Raw genomic sequence first — 20,712 nt, forward strand, 5'->3', positions numbered from 1 at the left:
CATTTTCAGTGTGGTCATCTCGATTGGCTGGGGTGTGGCTTTGAGAATAAATTGTCTCCAGTTAGGGTTTTTCCCCTGTTTGTTTTCTTCTTTTCTTAATTAATAGGGATTACAGCGGACCCTGTGTGGTTAGCGGGGTGATGCTTGGCTCATGATTAGTTCATTCATTCATACTGCCTTGCAGGACCATGAGCCTGGCATTTTGTTGCAATAAGATTTGCAAACAAGGAAAAATTGGGCTGTTAGATTCCATTCACTCAAGTTGTTATGAGGATTTCAAGGAAATTGTAGGCTTGTCTTACTATAAAGCAGAATCAAGAATCTATTTTTAGGGGATCCTACTCCAGGGCTTTTCTTGGTGTTTTGCCATCTTTCTTAGCTCTCAGATCCAACACTAACCCTCTCTGGCTCAGTGATGGAGGAAATGTCCATCCTCCTTTTTGCCTTTGCATATTTCTCTAAAGGACACAGAGAGGCTTTGTTGGCTTTGTGGTCACCAGGTCCGCTCTACACAGATGCCTATTAATCACTTCACTATGGAGACAGACACATCCATCATATCACAGCAGCTCAGAAACAGGCAGTCCAGTGAAAGGCGGTGAGAGGGGAAAGTGCACACTTAACCATTTCGAGTTAGGTTAGTGGCTGCCTGGGTCTTACACATTTAGGGTAGTAATTGGGGTGGAGGTGAGTAGAACTCTGCCTTTGTACTTAGCTTAATAGGTGCAGTTGATTTTATGTATTTTTGCCTGTCTGTTTTGCTTTGCATTTTGATAGGACAGATAACATCTCCCAGCTGTTTGTGTAAGGTGCAGGGGATAAGTATACTTGAAGATTGAGAGTTTTAATTTTAAAAACAGTAATAGTAAATGAAGGTAGATCAGCTGTGCTTTTGATGCAAAGATACTGACTCTTTGAAGCTAAGAGTTTTTCGATAATGGATTCAACGTGGAACAGAGCAAGCTGAAAGTCAGCCTTCTCAAGCAAGAGAAATTGCAGATAAATTAACCAGGAACTTCCCTTCTGTGAGTGGCAGGTCTTCTAAACCTCTTTTTTAATCATTCAAGGCTGTCCACAACCTTCCAAATGGTGTTTTTAGGTCTTGCTCTTACATTTTCTCTATACATGCTCATTCATGCATGCATTCATTTACTATTTATTTAGAAGATATTTACTGAGCACCTTTGTGCCTGAAGATTCAGTGGTGAATTTTAACAGTCTAGGTGAGAAAAACAAGTATCACACTAGTGATGATCCTGGGATAAAGGAAACGCAGAGCTCTGGGAACACTTGTAGAAGGAAAAACTTACCTAACCTAAGGATCAGAGAAGGCTTCCCCATTTAAGCTGAGCCCTAAAGATAGGGTCTGATGAATGGGAAAGTGAGTGGGTATATTCCAGGCTGAGGGAACAGCTTGTGGCTGGAGTATGGAAGGGTGACTCATGACTATAGCCTAAGAGACTAAAAGGGAGTTAGATCATTTGCTGTTAGTGACTATGGCCTTCACTTTCCTTTTCTCCAAGTCTCAGTTCTTGTTGCTCTCTCCACTCCAGCTAAAATACTGTGCATCCTTAAGTCTTAGCCAAATGCCATCTCCAATGTAAAGCTTTTGCCCACAGTTGAAGTAGAAGTGATGTATCTCAGGACATAGCCACACTTTGGATAGAGATATGCGCAGGCATCTGCCATCTCCCTTACTGGTTTACGCCTCATTCACCGTTGTCCTTCCCGACACCTAGTGCAGTGCTTGGTAAATATTTGCTGAAGGCAGCCACAAAGATGCTTAGAGCCAAAACCTTGTTATACCAGGAGAGAGATAATAAAGACAGAACCCAAGCCTAAGGTAGGGGAAAACATCATTTCTAAAGCAAATTGTCTCAGAGCCTGGTGCTAGGTTCCCTGTGTACAGAATCTATCCGTGATCAGGGCTACTAGGAAACATTTTTTAAAATAAGGAATGTAGTGTTTGACAGTTCAAAACTTATTAACATACTCATCACAGGAAAAGTCAGAATTATATTGTGCTTCCTCTTAGTTTACAGTTTACAATTGTTCTTATTTTGAATCACATGTTGCAGGGCCTGGGGGCTGGGTTCTTCATAATCTTTTCACTGCTTTGGACTCTAAAGAACTTAAAATTGCCTCTCCAAGGCCTCCTTCCAGCATCTGAAAACTCTCTCACCTCAGGAAAAAAAAAAAAAAAAGAAAAACCAACAGTTGAGATTCTATTCTTTCTCAGTTCTGCCAATTTCAAACATGATTTCAGAGAAATCTCTAAGCCAGTGTGTGCCTTGCTTCCTGCAATAGGAAGGTGGAAAGAATAACCATTTAGCACCTTATGACTGGTGAGAAATAGCTGGTGGTTAATGAATCAATGCAAAGGATTTTTCAAATACTATTTTCATTACTAATGCCACATTTTCAACTGGTAAGAGCAGAAGACCAGGGTTTGGTAGAGGAAGGAATCCGAAGACCCTAGGTAGAGAAACTAACTCTGATTGTTCTCTCTGCAGTGGGGGAGGATACCTGGGGAGGGAAGTATACCACCCTCCATGGGCCCTTTTCTACTTGCCCAGGGTTTCCATGCAGCATCTGAGGATATTCAGCTCTAGCCTGTTACCCTTTGCCCTTTGCAGAGATGCATTTTCTTTTTCTAATTATTCAGATCCACTGGAGCACTCAGTTGCTGCAAGTAACCCATTTACTGTCATTGACTCTTTTGGATTTACCCCAGAATGAATTTCATTTTTGAAATAGTTTCTCTTCTTATTATTTTGAGCCAATACTGAGCACCATTATAGATTTATTTTTATTTGTCTGATAGATGCTACTATTAAAATTATTTTATATGATTAGAGATAAAATTTATTTCTATGACTTCAAAAGCAAGGTGACAGTCCTCTAAAGATGACTTCCCAAGTTTAGAAGTTCATTTAAAAATAGCTTTACAGTGTATTGAAACCCCATTTATTCAGCAATCATTTATCGAGTTACCCAACTAAGAGCTCTGTGGATGGCAAGGGTTATAAATGCAGATAAAATATGGCACTTGCCCTCAAAGAGGTGATTGTAGGATTAGTACTCCACTGAGACTCCAACTGTAACTGCCAACATTTTCCACTTTTGTTGTTTTAATTATTTCCAAATTCAGTAACTACAGGCATCCTGAAACAGTATGTGTTCCCTTACATTGCTTTGACATCTCATGTCACCTTTTAGCTGCATTTAGATGCACGAAGTTTGGACCTGGAAGCACAGGTCTACTCCTCTCCCATGGGAGACCAATAGCAAATGGAATCCAATAGAGCAGCTGCGACTATCGCTCGGAAGCCCTCTGTAAACTACTAACCCACCTCTTCTTTGTGGCTTCTTTTGAGCTTTAGCTTTGTCCAGTAAACTACAGCATTTAAGCTCTTTCCTAATTTTTATTTCCTTTGATTCTTATAACAACCCAGTAAGGTAGTAAGATTAAATGTGTTCACCTCATGCTACAGATGAAAAAACTGAGGCCCAGAGATGTTAAGTCACTTGCCAAAAGGCTGCCAGCCAGTAAGTGGGAGCCTGCAACTTAAGCCCATTGAGATCTTCTCTAGCTATTTCCAAGCCTTCGCAATGGCCATACCACAAAGTTGATTTGATCATTTCTTTGAATGCTTCTTTGGCCTTTTTCATGATATAAGCAGAAAGCTTTGGAAAGACATTTCCAAAAATAACATTTACCTTATCTTCTTCAACTGCACTTTCAACTTACTCTCTGATCTATTTCTATCTTTGGACGTTTCTGAATTTGCACAAGCAGATGAGGAAAGCCCTCTACCTCCCCATGGATAGATGAAGAGATGCAAAAATATTTTTAAGGCCACTCTTTGTATAACAAAATGAGATGAGGGAAAAAAAATCTGTCTGAGATACCATTTCCTGAAAGGTCAGATCCTACTAAAGTTGTTAACAACCCAAAACCTGAACTCAAATATCATCCACTAAAAAAGAGTTCTTCCCAGTGAAAGAATACGTAGCTTTCATGAGTCCAAAATAGCCAAGGACCTTCAGACATGAAAGAAGAATTATATTTGGGAGCTAAAAGTAAGGTTAAGAAGCAATGGATAAATGTGAAAAATTTGTAAGTTTCCCAGTGAAACATAGGAATTGCTCTAGCTTTACTCTTTCCATGATCCTTTTAAACTGACAGGGCAATTTAAATTGTAGAATGCCAGAGTCAATTGTAGATAGCTTCCTATTACAACACACATTTATTGGGAAGATCCGGTTCCCCTAAATTTGGTTGCCTGGAAGGGTTCCATGAAATACTCATTGCCATGAAAAAATTACCTAATACATCTCACCTCATCACTGGGGTCTAGCCTGTGTTAAACTCCCACTGAAATCACCAAGTCAGTGAGGGAAATTAAAACCCATTTTAAACACAGATGTACATTTTTGTGCAATTATATGTAGGGGGTTGAAAATGATGTTCAGTAGAACCCCACACATAATCAAAATGGAAAGAAAATCAATTTCTATTTTAGCATAACAAGGAAATGCAAATTTAAGAAAAAATTTTAATTAGCACATTTCCTTGGTGAATAGGTATTAGAATATATTCAAATGCAGGACACCCTACTGTTTGGGGAGCTCCACACATAAAAGGTGTGAGTTACAGCCAAATTTTCTGGCTGTTTTCTTGCTTCTCAGTTTCTACCCCTCAAAACCTGACAGAGATAAATCTGGAAATATTTGAAAAGTGTCACATTTAGAAATTATTTGATATCTTACCATCTTGCGTACGCTTTCCTATGGTTAATGGCCTCTACTGCCTTTTATTACTGAGGGTATTTGTTGGATCACAGAATTTTTATTTCTCAAGAGATATTTGCTGCTTCTACTTATTCCCACCTGAAGTCACAATCCTTCCTTTGTCACAGGACAGTCATTTCCACAGCAACCAACTGTGATGTCACAATTGAAGGGAGGAGGACCATTAGGAAGGAAAGAAAAAGAATGTACTTTTCAGGCTAAGGTTTCTGGGTTTTAAAACCTCACTTCAGAAATCAAAACATTTTAGCAGAAAAACCCCTATGACAAAGCTTCAAGGTCTCAGTTGTGACAAAGAAAACATTTCAGCAGAAGTTTAAGGGTTGCATGTTGTGGATTTGGGAAGGGGTAGAGATTTTTATTTCCTTTCATTCTAATTCTGTGCCACTGATACCTGCCAGAAAAATACATTAAACATATTCCAGAAAGAGTTGATTGAGTAGATGAAAAATGTGTCTCCTGAGACCAGGGAAGGTACATTTTCTGTCTTGCTATCATTTCCATAATAGGAACAATGTTTACATTTCCTCAGCCCATGCAGTGCCTCTAATGTATTCATGTTCTTTCACTCTCCAGAGGCAGGAATTGAGGTATTTGAGATTTTATTTTTTAGCAACTGCATCAAGCACTTAAGATCTGACAATTGTGATGTGTATTCTCACTTGGCATTAAAAAATAAAAGCTTCAGTGTTTGCATTTTGATTAGAGTCGCTCAGCTTGGTGGCTGATTAAGCAGGAACGGGAAAGCACCTTCCTTCAGAAACACCGAATCCTGGTTAATGTAGTGTAAGATTATGGATGGGTGTAGTCAAGTAATTTTTATTAAATTGAAGAGATTAGTTCTGCGGAACAATCTCACTGTGACAGCAAACTCTAGGTGCAATAATGGGTCCTGACACTACTCAAATCCACTACAGGCCCCCAAATGGTCTTGTTTCTAAACCTTCTTTCAGTTCCAGTGAGAGAACTTCATTCAGATATTCAGCATATTTACCTGAAATTGAGTTTGTACCTTTTTTTTTAAGAGAGGTGATGCAAAATCAGCACAAACGTTTGTAGTTTGTGAACTTGAGCCATATTCTCTCAGTGTAAATAAAAATGACACACACACTCTTTCCTCTAGTGGCTTGAAGGACAAACACACTTTTCCCCAGGCAGAGGCTTCAGTGCCCACAAGAAGGTTGTCAGAAAAGATCCCAACTGGAAGCCTAGAGTGTTGTGTGATTCCCTCGTTTAACATGTATAAAATTGTTGCCTCTTCCTCCAGACTCAGGATAACACGGTTATCTCAATTCTAGGAGGGGAAGATTAAAAAGCCATAAAGAGGGAAAGATAAATAACTTTTGAAAGCCAAAACCTGCCACATTCCATGGAGTGAAGCGGAGTAGAAAGTGCGGGTACTGGAGAGAGTGAACAGCACCGTTTTTGTTTTTGTTTTCTGTTTTTTGGGGATGAGCCTGTGACCCAGGCTGGAGTGCAGTGGTGCGATCTCAGCTCATTGCAACCTCTGCCTCCCAGGGTCAAGCAGTTCTCTGACTCAGCCTCCCGAGTAGCTGGGATTCCGGGCACCTGCCACCACCCCAGCTGATTTTTGTATTTTTAGTAAAGACGGGGTTTCGCCATGTTGGCCAGCCAGGTCTCGAGCTCCTGACCTCGTGATCCGCCTGCCTTGGCCTCCCACAGCGCTGGGATTACAGGCGTGAGCCACAGCACCTGTCCTGAACAGCCCTTTTTTAGACCACAAAGAAGGCAACAAATGGAGTCCATTTTACATACTGCGCATGAGGGAATTGGAGAGGATTAATTAGTTAATGTTTGGCAAGCTGAGTTTGGAAGACAAGTTATGCGGAGGTGCTATCGTCACTTATTACTGTTATTAATTAACAGGGTGAATGCCAAACAAAAACAAGCCTCGGGGTGTGCTTTCATTTCTTAACGCCATATGCCATGTCTATTGCAGGAGTGATTCGGGAAAGTTACCTCAAAGGCCACGACCAGCTGGTTCCGGTCACCCTCTTGGCCATTGCAGTCATCCTGGCTTTCGTCATGGGAGCCGTCTTCTCGGGCATCATCGTCTACTGCGTCTGCGATCACCGGCGCAAAGACGTGGCCGTGGTGCAGCGAAAAGAGAAAGAGCTCACCCACTCGCGCCGGGGCTCCATGAGCAGCGTCACCAAGCTCAGCGGCCTCTTTGGTGACACCCAATCCAAAGACCCGAAGCCAGAGGCCATCCTCACGCCACTCATGCACAACGGCAAGCTCACCACTCCTGGCAACACAGCCAAGATGCTTATTAAGGCAGAGCAGCACCACCTGGACCTGACGGCCCTGCCCACCCCAGAGTCTACCCCAACGCTGCAGCAGAAGCGGAAGCCCAGCCGCGGCAGCCGCGAATGGGAGAGGAACCAGAACCTCATCAATGCCTGCACAAAGGACATGCCCCCCATGGGCTCCCCTGTGATTCCCACGGACCTGCCCCTGCGGGCCTCCCCCAGCCACATCCCCAGCGTGGTGGTCCTGCCCATCACGCAGCAGGGCTACCAGCATGAGTACGTGGACCAGCCCAAAATAAGCGAGGTGGCCCAGATGGCACTGGAGGACCAGGCCGCCACCCTGGAGTATAAGACCGTCAAGGAACATCTCAGCAGCAAGAGTCCCAACCATGGGGTGAACCTTGTGGAGAACCTGGACAGCCTGCCCCCCAAAGTTCCACAGCGGGAGGCCTCCCTGGGCCCCCCGGGAGCCTCCCTGTCTCAGACCGGCCTGAGCAAGCGGCTGGAAATGCACCACTCCTCTTCCTACGGGGTTGACTATAAGAGGAGCTACCCTACGAACTCGCTCACAAGAAGCCACCAGGCCACTACTCTCAAAAGAAACAATACTAACTCCTCCAATTCCTCTCACCTCTCCAGAAACCAGAGCTTTGGCAGAGGAGACAACCCACCGCCCGCCCCGCAGAGGGTGGACTCCATCCAGGTGCACAGCTCCCAGCCATCTGGCCAGGCCGTGACTGTCTCGAGGCAGCCCAGCCTCAATGCCTACAACTCACTGACGAGGTCGGGGCTGAAGCGTACACCCTCGCTAAAGCCGGATGTACCCCCTAAACCTTCCTTTGCTCCCCTTTCCACATCCATGAAGCCCAATGATGCGTGTACATAATCCCAGGGGGAGGGGGTCAGGTGTCGAACCAGCAGGCAAGGCGAGGTGCCCGCTCAGCTCAGCAAGGTTCTCAACTGCCTCAAGTACCCACCAGACCAAGATGGCCCGCGGCAGAGCCGAGGACGCTGGGTCCTCCTCTCTGGGACACAGGGGTACTCACGAAAATTGGGCCGCGTGGTTTGGTGAAGGTTTGCAACGGCGGGGACTCACCTCCATTCTCTTCCTTCACTCTCCTTCACATCCTACCACAGGTCGGACCCACAAGACTTCAGTTACCACAAACATGAGCCAAAAGCACATACCCACCCCATCCCCCATACACACACATGCGCGCACACACACACACACACACCACGCATAGAGGTGAACAGAAACTGAAACATTTCATCCATAACTGCACGGGACGTGGCCACACTGGGTTAGCGTTCCAACTTGCAAAACACAAATACATTTTTTAAAATCATGAAAATTTAAAAAGACAAAAAAAAAAAAAGAAATCATTGACAATTCTAACTCAGACTTTAACAATGGCAGAAGTTTACTATGCGCAAATACTGTGAAATGCCCGCCAGTGTTACAGCTTTCTGTTACAGCAGATAAATGCCATGTTGGGCAACTATGTCATAGATTTCTGCTCCTCCTCTCTTTTAATGAAATAACGTGACCGTTAACGCAAGTAACTCTTTATTTATTGTTCACCATTTTTTTCCTTAAGGAAAGGACTCTTCCAAATACCATCCTACGAACAGCTCTTCAGAAAGCCCATTGAAAGTTAAACATTTAACGTGAAATCCATTAACTGGAATAATTGAGTTTCTTTATTTTTACAATAAATTCACTGAGTAAAGAAGTTGGAGCTGGAATTCTGAGCTTTGTGTTTGGACTGTCTGGTCTGTAGCTGAAGGAAAAAGTTAGGAGGGGAATATTTATTTAAATCTGTCAGTTCATTTGCTGGTCAGGTCGCTGACCTATAAACATACAAAAAAATTAATTCATGTCAAAGTCCTTCCAGATTCTAATTTCTAAATCTGATATCAGGAGAGAAGCTTTTAGAATGGCACGTCATATCCCACTGGTGCCAACATGGCTTTGTCCATGGTTCCGACTTTCTGTGAAGGCACCAGCTTGCAATACGCCATGTCATTTCACCTTGCATGTGAGACAGCAAACAAAATCCACAAATGGTGTGAAATAATTAATATGCTGGCTGCTACCTTGCATAAATTAATGATTTGATCACATGGGTTTTTCGTGGGGTTACATCTGTGAATAGCCTGTTTTCCACATGTAAATTTGTGCCTTACACCTTGAGTTGTGTACACTTGTAAACTGTCGTTATGATCAACTTTTCCCCTTTTTGAAATACATGCAGATATTTATTTGACCCTCCCTTCCCCCCGCCCCTGCTCCAGTCCTCTGGAAGATTAGAGTCAAGCCGATGGAAGAATGCAGTGGTGATAGTTGTCATGCCACAGCCTGGGAACGCTGGGTGGCACCACACCCTCCGATTCACACTGCCTTCTAGTTGTGCCAACTCCAATCACCCTTTGGCTGTGCTGCAAGCATGGACCCCAGTGTTGTGGGTGGCAAATGCCTTTTCTTCCTCCAGAGCTCCCTGCTTCCCTTAGATTATTTCAATATGGTGATATCCTTACCGGTCAGCAGAAAAGGGACTAACGTCCCAGTATTTCCTGCTGTGTCCCCTGGCTAGAGAGCAGGCTGTGTGCGGTTGGGCAGACACCTGGGAGGAGTCTCCAAGCCATGTGCACAACACACATGTGCAGTGCACACAAAGAAATGAAGTGGAAATAGATACAGGCAGGCTGGTCCCTGCTGTGATTAATGAGTAACTCCAAGTACAAGGTCGACCACAATGGATGCTGCAAAAACATTGACTGGGGCAAAGGATTTTTTATTTTATGTTTTATTTTTTTACCTTTTGTTGTTACTGTTTTTAGGGGGTGGCAGTTGGTGTGTGTGTATGTCTCCCCTTGGTTTTCATTTGCTCAAGCACACAGAAGGGACTTTTGTTTACTCTATCATGAACAAAGGAACTGTCCACATACTGTAAACCATGAGCAGTGTTGTTGGGTATTTTAAAACAGTTAAACAGTATATTTGGTGGTCTCTTTTGTCTGTTTTTATTTCCAGTTGGATCTTCTGGGTTTAGTTTTGCCTTTAAAAACAATTTTTAAAAAAAGACTGGCAGTGACAGTTTCAAGTTGTATAGTGAAAAAGTGGAGCCTCCGTAATCAGTGTGGTTGCCTTCAGACCTGAGTACTTAGCTGAGGGTGAGTGAGACCCCTTTGTTCCAAAAGTCCATTGCAGTTTTGCTGTTGTTTAGGGTAGATTTTTGTCGTTTTTACTTTTTTTGGGGGGGGGCTTTTGTAATGGAATCCATGTTCACATCCTGTGAACTCTGTCCCCTGAAACCCTGAAGTCTTTTCTAGAAATTGAAATAGTTTTCTTCCTTGAATTTTCTTTAGAAATGCAGAAACTAGGAAGGCGATGGGTCTGTATCACCCTGCCCCCTTCTTTCCCATGCTTGACTCCCAAGAGTACTGGCCGTGCAGCACCCATCATTGCCGTGAGCGGCTGTCTTGTCCTGTGTTTGTGGGCATCACTGCCTCAGCTGTTAAGGAGACCTGTGTCAAAACTTACATCCACATTCCTACACCCCCACAATGCATCACTTCTGGTGTTAACCCTAAAATGCCCACATATATTGAGCTGGTCTTCTGCATTTAAGTATTTCTCCCCCCCTTTTTTCCCCCACTGTGTGTGGGGGGAGGGTCCATAAACCCAAGTGTGCCTTTGCTTTCCACCCTTGCTAGACACTGGTAGATGCAACAAACTCAGATTTATATTTGTTGTAAAGTTGTAAAAATATTGTGATGTCACCAATTTTCCTTCCATCTCCACATCCCCTAACATCTGAGTCACGACTTAATGTATGTTGTAAAAAAGGAAAAAAAAAAAAGAAAAGCAAAAAAGGGAAAAAAGAAGAAAAGCAAGGAAGAGGCTCTTTATTACTTAAAAGTAATAAAACCAGACTGTTCTACATTATCTTTTGTGTCCTGAATGCTTTTATTTATCTCCTAATTTTTCCTTTTTTAGCGGCTCTCCTCCCTGCTCTTTGTGGGTATGATTCTACTCTTTCCTCCATTTCTATCTGGCTTCCAAAGCATAAATAATGGTATGGTTTGATATATTTGTTTGCAGTGTCCACACCCAGCCACCCCCACCCAATTACTGATGTGTTTCTATGCTTGAACCCAGCCTGGAGCAGGATTTTAGCAGAAGCCACCAGTAATTAAAAGGCAGAGCACACATTGGCTCCCTCTATTCATTTCATGCATTTTCATTTTATGGGCTTGTTCATCATCAAACATTTATCGTAGGCTTGATAGTTTAAGAGATCAAGGCTAGGATTTTAGCATGTAGGGTCCACTAAAAATAGATCCTTGCACAGATGTGACTTCAGTCTTTTTACATATTAATAAGGTGGAGGGGGCTGGATTTTACTCCTTGTTAGCATTTATCTTTTATAACCCAGAAGACATGGTTGGAGGTATATTGGGTCATAGCACTTGCTTTTTCTTTTGCAGAAGAGCATTATGAACTGTCTAGATCAGGTTTTCCTCTAGGGTTGTTTTTAAAACAATTATTTAAATAGGTCCGCAGATACGGTATTTTATTTTTAATCTTCTAAATTTTTTTTTCTGATGTTTTAAGTCAGTTGAGTATGGGAAGCTGCAGGTTGAGGCCTCAGTTCATACCTATAGTGGCCCAGTTACCTTTGGATTGCCATTTCCAATTGTGTTTCTTGAATCGCATCCATAGCACCTGGCTCTGTTAGGCACAAAGTTGACTAGAATGTAGTTTCTACATCCTTATTTGCAAAGACATGGGCCTTGTAGTTGCCATTTGGATGGAAGAACAAAGTACTGAGGAAGCTCCCCAGAGGTTAGAGTCACAATGTTTCCACCAGTTCTTAAGGAATGAGTTCTCTGAACAACTAGACCAGATGGAGGGGACATCCTTTGCAAAAGCAGCAGGTGTGCTCTTTGAGAAACAAAAGGTTCAGCAGGCCGTGTGCAGGTTCTGGGAGACACTTAGCAGGGCAAGTCTGGGAAAATGGGGGGTTAGAGACAGGTCAGGAGGGACCTGGTTCCCGTGTGCTAGGATTTTAGCTGAAGTAGTGGAGCGCTCCCCTGCTTTGGAGTAAATAAAGCAACAGATACGCATTTGTGCTTGGGAAAGGTACCTGGCCATAATGTGGGAAGTGGACTGGCCCAAAGAGGGACTGCAGGCCAGCTGGGCAGTAGGCCAGATGGCATGCCAAGTGGGTAAGAACACAATTGAAAACCCTACATCCAATTTCAGATTCTTTAGGACAGACTCAGCTCTGTGATCATCCCTTTTTGCCAGAAAGAACTTCCACTGTATGTAATTGACAGGTCAGCCCTGCCTGGTTATACCCAAATGTCTTATCTAGAACTGACAGAATGGCCAACATCTAGCAAGACACTTTCATTTTAAAAATAGGGGAAGCTGAGGTCTGCTGAGTGAAAGGATTTGCTCATGCTCCAAAATTGGTGGTAGAGCAGCTATTCCGAAGACAAATTCATGGTCTCTTTCCTCCATTCTTTCAGATCAGTAGAGCAATACTAACTAGAAAGACTTGATCCTACTCACCCTTCTAGATAGTATTCCCATCTTTCTCAGTCATCCTTTCTTACAGGAAGCCCTTCACACACACACACCCTTTACCAGCTGGGCTTCCTAGATACCATCATCTAGCCAAGGCAAGGGGGCTGGAAAGAAGCTTGCATCACATGGGTTTGAAGCATACAGTCCTTGCAGTGCAGCCTGATACTTTGGTGGCTTTTGCTACAGTCAGCTTTGTTCTGGGCTGCTGAAGATGTGAAAGAGGCTGAACAGGTGTAGCCAGTATTTTAGCTGGGCCCCCCGGATATCCCTGCTCAGACACAAAAACTGCCTCAGACAACCCAGATTTTTTTTGTGTTTGCTTGCTAGCTTGATTGCTACAAGGTTGAAGGTTTCTGCAGTGTTTTTAGACTGTTTATTCAAAGCAGTGGCTGCAGCTACCAGACTAGGTGTTTCAAGGGATCAGAGATGACGTCTTAGACCTGAATGTTTTCCTAAGGGCCATGTCAGATGAACACAAACTGGTGTCATTGCTCAGCCTTGTAATTTGGCAGAAGCCAAATAAGATGCTCCTGGACCCCAGCGCTTAGGTTTTCCTGCCTGAACAAAAGCTCTTTCAACAAAAAGTCATGCAGCAAGTAAAAGTGTCAGAAAAGCACCTCTAATTTCAGACACGGGTACATTTTGCTTGAGGGGAAGGGGTGAGGGGAATTTAAAAGAACGCTTTAGTAACAAAATAACATGATTAAGAGCATAATCCTTTTCCTGGCTCAGCCCTTGTGACAGCTGGGTGCTTGGACTCAGTAACCCTTAGAAACCCACATCTCTCCCTTGTCTTAAAACCAGGTGGTGACGTGTCTCTTGTAAAGAAGTGGGAAGGAAGGACTCACATTTATTGATTAGGACTGCCAGACAGATGGGGATCTTCAATATTCCATTTAGAGTATTGCGTGTCTCTCACTCTAACCCCCCCAGGGATGCCTGGAGGTAAGGGGTGGTTGACCTCTACAGAGGGTTAGGGCTGAACTGATGTGCATTAAATGCGGTTGGCAGGGAAATGTGCAGATGTCCCTCTAGCAAATGGAAATGAAATTTGAGCAAATCAAGAGAGGCAGCTGAATGGTGGCGGGGGGGGGCGGGTCCCATTTCCCTCTGCAAACATATCTATGCACACATGTGCATGCACAAATGTCTCGGGGCTTTTTCCTCTTGGTGTCTAGCATCAAAAAATGTCACAGAGGTTGGAACCCATATCTACAGACTGTGGTCCTTTTGGGGGCTTTCCACCCTTTCTCTGGTAAAACATGGGTTCCAACTAAGCACTTTTTGGTCAAAGGTGAGTGTCATAAACTACAATTTAAGAAATGGACCGAGGACATTTGCAGAGGAGACAAGACACAGATCCCTGCCAGCCCATTGACACTGGCTGAGGCAGCTAACAACTTTTTCATTCTTCCTAATCACCTTCAGGTAAAAGACTCTCTTGAGAATCATCAACATCATCCCCAAAGCAAGTCATCCGTCCTGCTAACGGCTGAATAATGGTCCAAATAAGGGGAAGCTCATGAAGGGGGAAAGCTGGAAACCATGAAATCAGAAACACTTTTCATTGATGGATCTCAAGAGAAAAAAAATAAAACAGATGAGGGTGACATTGGATAAAATATCAAATGCCAGGACACCAACATGAAAGAAACTCATGCAGATTCCTAGGGGTTTCCTGGGATGAGAAAGATGATGAAAAACTATTTCATAAGCCAACTGCTCTCTTTTTTTCCTTTTACGACAACTGTCCTTACCACACACATTAAGGGGTACTGAGAAAGTGGGCTGCTCTTAGCAAAACTTCATATCAGTTCTCTGGCGTGAATACTGAACATTTTGCACATTTAGTCCCATGTCAAAGCAGAAGTGTGAATTTCAGTAATATGGCTAAGGTTTATGTAATAAAAAAGGAAAAGTAGAAGGGGACCCCTCCATCCCCCAGAGAGGGGCAGGGCTTCCAATTGTCAACAATGACATTTTGCATTTGTAGCACTTTACAGTTTGCAGACATACTCTTATCCATTATATTACTTAATCCTAATAACAGCCTAGTTGGGGGGCAGTATGCATATGACTGTGCCCACTTCAAAGAAACGTGGCTTTGGAGACAAGGGATCTATTGAGCAGTGATTAACATAAAAATATAGTCATATTTCACAAACCTGTGTGAAACATTACCCCCCTCAGCTCCCTTCGGGACACATTAGGTTACACAATTACTCTGCTTCACTGAAGGGGAAGAGCCTCCTACAGCATTTCCCAGGAGAGACAGTTACAACAATAAAGTCCCCAAAATAAAGGCTAGGCGCACATATTCTATTTTGAGGGCATTGTGCTCTAATATTTTTCCATCATTAAAGAACACATCTCTTCCTTCCTGCGTCTGCAGAGCCCTGATGCCAGCAGTGTTATTAGGAACTGTCAGCAAAGCAGGAAAAGAGAGAGCTGGAGCCCAAGTCAGGACCTCCCTTCTGGGGATGCACCCTGCCACTTCAGGGGCTGCAACACCAACTGCCTCCGTGAAAGAAAAAGGATGAGTCTCAGCTTTTGTAGCTGCTTCATCCTTCCCAGGCCACAGAGATCACACACACACACACACACACACACACACACACAAACCTTTTTTTTTTTTATTGCATTTTAGGTTTGGGGGTACATGTGCAGAACATGCAAGACAGTTGCATAGGTACACACATGGCAGTGTGAAAAAAACCTTTAAGAAGCTTACAAGAACCCAGGATGAATCAGAAGCAGAGAAGAAGAAATGCCCTGTATCTAGAAGGGTGAAGAACTTGTCCAGCCTTCCCGCACAGAACACAGAGGGAAAGTTAGTTTGAAAGTAAGAGGCACGTAAGAAATATCCACTGTTGTCATTTCACTTCAGCTCTGTGGTCCCTTTGGCACAATGGGTACCAACACAGCCATCTGACTTTACCTACCTCTGATGTCAAAGATTGAATGATTTGGTTGAGTAGCTAGAAAAATCTTCCAGTAAGAGACAGAAGGCAGAGCTCAGCTCCACTTAGGGACCTGTCTTCCTTCTCCATGTGGCTACCCCTCATCCCATGTTGCTACTGCCACAGACAAGCCTTACTTGAGTTAATGAGCTGTAAGTGCAAGTGGCATGAGAGAGGCAGCACCATCTTTTCTGGTGTGGGTGCCCAGCCTTCCTCCTGCCCTTGGGGCAGCAGTTCCTGGCTGATCATCACACAGACCTATGCTACAGCACTCTGAATAAGCCAGCATCTTCCACTCACCCTTCTGACAGATGAACTCAGACAGATTCCACTCAGAAGGATGAGAAAATGGGCATTCTTCTTAGAACTCTCACTGTTCTCTAAATGTTTGCTTATTGCTATTTGTTTGTGAGACAATTGAAGCCCTGTTTGCAGTAAACAAAGCCTTTTCTCAGAACATAAATATGCTTTTTAGTGAATAGGGAGGCTTGGTTGCAATCAACTATGGCAGCTTGGTATCAAACATATATGTAATTCCAACTGCCTTGCAATGATATTTAGTTAATTATGTGCTCAATAAAGGTAACAACTCTGGAAACAATTAATTTTCCCTGATCAGAAGAGTCAGAGTTCATGGCCAGTCAACTTTGGAAATGAAATTATATATTCAAAAGCGGTGTGGATTCCAAATGCTATCATGGTTCTTAAGACCTGCCTCCTCTTTCTGGAGACAAGATACGTGTATGTGTCTGTGTGTATGTGTGTGTGTGGGTGTGGTGTGAAACAAAGTTGTCTCTTGAAGACTGACGTAGGTGTTGGCTGATTTGAATTCTTATTGGTGTTTAATTTTATTTCAAAACCAAAGATTTATTCCCCTCATTTCCAGGGTGAAGAGAAGGCCTGTGATCACATTTCATGCTTCGGGAGAAAAGATAATGTGATAGACTTATATGTATGAATAGAAACACGTAAATAGTCATATTTCCTTCTGACTTTGTAATTTAAACAGTGTAAGTCAGTAGGGAAGGGCTGTAATTGAAGCCAAAGTAAGTGAGGTGAAAATTACTAGGTGTTGGAGCATCTGCATCTTATTTTAATTAGGTGACGGTAATAGCAAGATCAAAAACTTTTCCTTGTCACTCAATCTGTTGGGCCTTCCAATCGAGAAACCAAAGGGATTGTTTTGTCTCCAGAAAAGGGTTACCTAAAACAATCCTCTCTAATTACCTAGGCAGAGCAGCAGACTGATTTGGGCTCAGGGATGACTGTGGCTCAGGGAGAAGGTTGTGAGGCCAAGCTACTCCAAGACCAGCCCTACAAAGGCCAGCATCTAAAGCCCTTAGGGACAGTGATTCTTAATTTGGCAGCTTGGAGTTCTCCCTTCCCACACGGCAAAGTAGCTTAGAAGAAAACGCATCACATCATGAGTCTTGTGGGCCTGGGTTCTAGTCTGAGTTAGTCTCATCATTTGTGGGTCACCGTTTGGGGCAGTCATTCAAATTCTTGACACCTCATTTTCCTCATCTGTAAAATGACTCAGTGATGCCTGCCCTGCCTACCTCACAGGAGTGTGTAAAAGCCAAATGAGGTGAATGTTCCACTGGTGATGGCAAAATGGGATATGTCCCTCTTTGCCAACATGGTATACAAAATGAGATCCCAGCCTCTAAATCTTCAAATTAAATGACTTTGAGTTCCCATCCTGCTGATAATGAAAATATCTTTTTTCTCTTCCGTAAATACTCCTTATCTATCAACAAAAGCAGCCAGAGGGACCTAGTTAAACAAAAGCCCTGCCTGGCCTGATAAAGAGTTCTGGCTGCTATTCTCGGATGAAGCCATCTCAGCCACGTGATGCCCACATCAAGGCCTGTGGAGCTCCACACACTGTAATGCTGTTGTCCTTGTCCACGGTGTCGTCCTTGTCCATGCCCAGATGAAGAGTCTGGGGAGAACTGGTTATGCTCTTGATGCAGGGCAGGTGAGCCACAAAGTGGAGCTTAGCCCATGAGGGTTCTTGGCTTTGCCCAGGCAAGAATTCAAGAGTGAGCCAGAGGTGGAAGCAAACAGCTTGATTGAAGAGGCAGTGTTACTGCTCCATGACTGGTCCTGCAGGGCAGGGCTACCCCTTAGGCAGAGAGTAGCAGCTCAGGGGTTTCCAGTCATATTTATACCCACTTGTAATTACATGTAGATTAAGGGGTGGTTTATGCAGAAATTTCTAGGGCAGGGTTAGTCACTTTGAGGTCATTGGTTCATTGCCATGGAAAGGGGTGGTCACTCTAGGTGTTGCCATGGCAATGACAAATCGACATGGCTCACTGGTGGGCATGCGTGATTGAAAGCTGCTTCTGCTCAGGCTGTTTCAGCTAGTTGTCCATCTGATCCCATGCTAAGCCCCCATCTCTGGAGCGGAGTTTTGCCTCCTACCTCATTCTCACTGACTTCTGCCTCCCTTACCACCTGGTGATCTTTCTGACTGCTCAGGCCAAACTCTTGCCTCAAGGCAGGACATTGAGGCCTGGAGAATGAGGCTCACTGGGCACTGCAGGGAACATAATTACAAACACTCCCTGTGTTCGGTCCATGTGGCTTACACTCATGGACATCAGTGCATGATACCTGCTAGCCTTGGCTTGCCTGTCTGCCTTGGTGCCATGCTCTTTGAACTGGTGCACTCACAGCCATTTTCCCTAAGCACATCTGTGGTGCTGCCCTATCCAGGCCCAAAGTGTTTCCATTCTCAGCTACAGGTGGCCTGGATAGAAGTAGCAGTTACTCAGTCCAAGCTTATCCCTGTCTCTTGCTCCAAGAGTTTGTGACATTCTTTACAAGGAAAAAGCTCTACCTTATTTCAACTATAAAGCATTAGACCAAATATGTGATGGTCATTATTATACTCCTTATGGTGCCGAAAGATCTAGTTCAACACCCACCTTTGAAAGAAAATAAAACAAGATACAAGAGGTTGCTCAATTGCACACTGCTCATTTGTGGCAGATCTAGGGGTAAAAAGCAAGTGTCCCAATTTCTAATTAATTACAAGAGATCATAATCTATTAAAGTACAGACTTCCAAATTGTAATCCTAGAATGAGGAGGCTGATAAAAAAAAAGATAGAAATTGATTTCATTCTCATGTAGAAGCCCAGAAGCATATGGTCCGGACTGTGGGAAATCTCTTCAGTCTTCAGCAAGTAGCTTCCATCTTCACGTTCAAGCAGCCCTTCTAATTGTGCCAATTTCTTAGTCAATAGAAAGGCCAAAGAGAGAGTGGGTACAAGAGCATGCCGAGTCATTTTAAAGGGGTAACTCCAGTGGTTGCATGAAGCATTTAGCTCACACCCCATGGGCAGGAACATAATCCTGCAGCCACATTGAGCAGCAAGGCAGGCTGGAAAATGTAGACTACAGGGTCTTGTGCTCTTCTGAAATTCGTAAGTGTACATTATTTTTGTAAACAAGGGAGATGAAAGACTTAAATGTAAGGTCTGAAACTATAAAACTCCTAGAAGAAAACACAGGGAAAACATTCCTTGACATTGGTTTGTCGATAACTTTTCTGATAAGAAAGTAGCAGCATAGGCCAGGTGTGGTGGCTCATGCTTGTAAAACCAGAACTTTGGGAGGCCAAGGCGGGTAGATCACACAAGGCCAGCAGTTCGAGGCCAGCAGTTCAAGTCCAGCCTGGCCAACATGGTGAAACCCCATTGCTACTAGAAATACAATAACTTAGTCAGATGTAGTGGCACACACATCTAGCTACTTGGGTGGCTGAGGCAGGAGAATCATGCTAGCCTGAGAGGTGGAGATTGCAGCAAGCTGAGATTATGCCACTGCATTCCAGCCTGGGTGACAAAGTGAAACCCTGTCTCGAAAAAAAGAAAAGGAAGTAACAGCCCAAGCAACAAAAGCAAAATTAAACAAGTGTGACTACATCAAACTGAAAACCTTCCTCACAGCAAAGGAAACACTCAGCAGAATGAAAAGGCAGTCTAAGGAATGGGAGAAAATATTTGCAAACCATATACCAATAAGGGATTAATATTCAAAATATACAGGGAATTCACAAAACTAATTAGCAAAAAAGAAAAAAAAACTGATTAAAAATTGGGTAAAGGACACAAGTATACATTTTTCAAAGAAGACACACACTCAACAGGTATATTAAATACTGCTAAACATCACTAATCATCCGAGAAATGCAAGTCAAAACCACAATGAGATATCGGCTCCAACCTGTTAAGATGGCCTTTATGAAAAAGACAAGATATAACAAGTGTTGGTGAGGGTGTGGAAAAGGGAACCCTTGTACCCTGTTGGTGGAACTGTAAATTAATACTGCCATTATGGAAAACTATATGGAGGTTCCTCAAAAGTTAAAAATATAACTACCATATGATCCAGCAATCTCACTTCTGGGTATATATTCAAAGGAAATGAAATCAATATGATGAAGCAGTACCCGCCCCCACCCCATTGCCCCATGTTCATTGCAGCAACATTCACACTAGCCAAGACCTGGATACAAACTAAGTGTCCATTAATGGATAAATGGATAAACACATTTTGGTATACATATACAACTCAATGTTATTCAGCCATAAAGAAGAAGGATATCCTGTCACTTGCGACAACATAGGTGAAACCTGCAGGACATTATACTAAGTGAAATAAATTAGACACAAAAAGTCAAATACTGCATGACCTCACTTAGATGTAGACTTTAAAATAGTTGAACTCAGAGAAGCAGAGGGTAGAATGATGGTTGCCAGGAGCTGACAGGGTAGGGGAAATGGGGAAATGTTGGTCAGAGGGTACAGATGTTCAATTATAAAATGACTAAGTTTGGGGGATCTGAGGTACTGCATGGTGGCAATAACTGTTCATTTAATTATTTAACTATTACGTAATATATATGTATATTAAATCATCACATTGTACACCTTAAACATATTCAATCTTTATTTTTCAATTAAATTTTTTTATTTATTTTTCAGCTAGTTGCGTCTCACCTGGATTTCAATTAAAATTTTTTAAATAATTTTTTTAAAAAGGGAGCATGTGTA

General features: G+C 43.1%; 1 protein-coding gene and 1 pseudogene across 3 annotated transcripts in view; both read left to right on the forward strand.

The window, feature by feature from the left end:
• The window catches only part of SEMA6A (semaphorin 6A), a 129,334-nt gene extending 120,866 nt beyond the window's left edge, over positions 1 to 8,468 (forward strand). For all 3 annotated transcript variants that reach the window (XM_035291048.3, XM_035291049.3, XM_035291050.3), the window contains one exon: positions 6,773 to 8,468. In XM_035291048.3, the coding sequence (XP_035146939.1) occupies positions 6,773 to 7,971 (1,199 nt within the window). In that variant the 3' untranslated portion in view covers positions 7,972 to 8,468. The remainder of the gene's footprint in view (positions 1 to 6,772) is intronic.
• A 759-nt stretch (positions 8,469 to 9,227) lies between these two features.
• On the forward strand, positions 9,228 to 10,306 carry LOC103791435 (uncharacterized; annotated as a pseudogene).
• Positions 10,307 to 20,712: the final 10,406 nt, after the last annotated feature.

This window comes from Callithrix jacchus, chromosome 2, assembly GCF_049354715.1.
Source record: "Callithrix jacchus isolate 240 chromosome 2, calJac240_pri, whole genome shotgun sequence".
Taxonomy (NCBI): domain Eukaryota; kingdom Metazoa; phylum Chordata; class Mammalia; order Primates; family Cebidae; genus Callithrix; species Callithrix jacchus.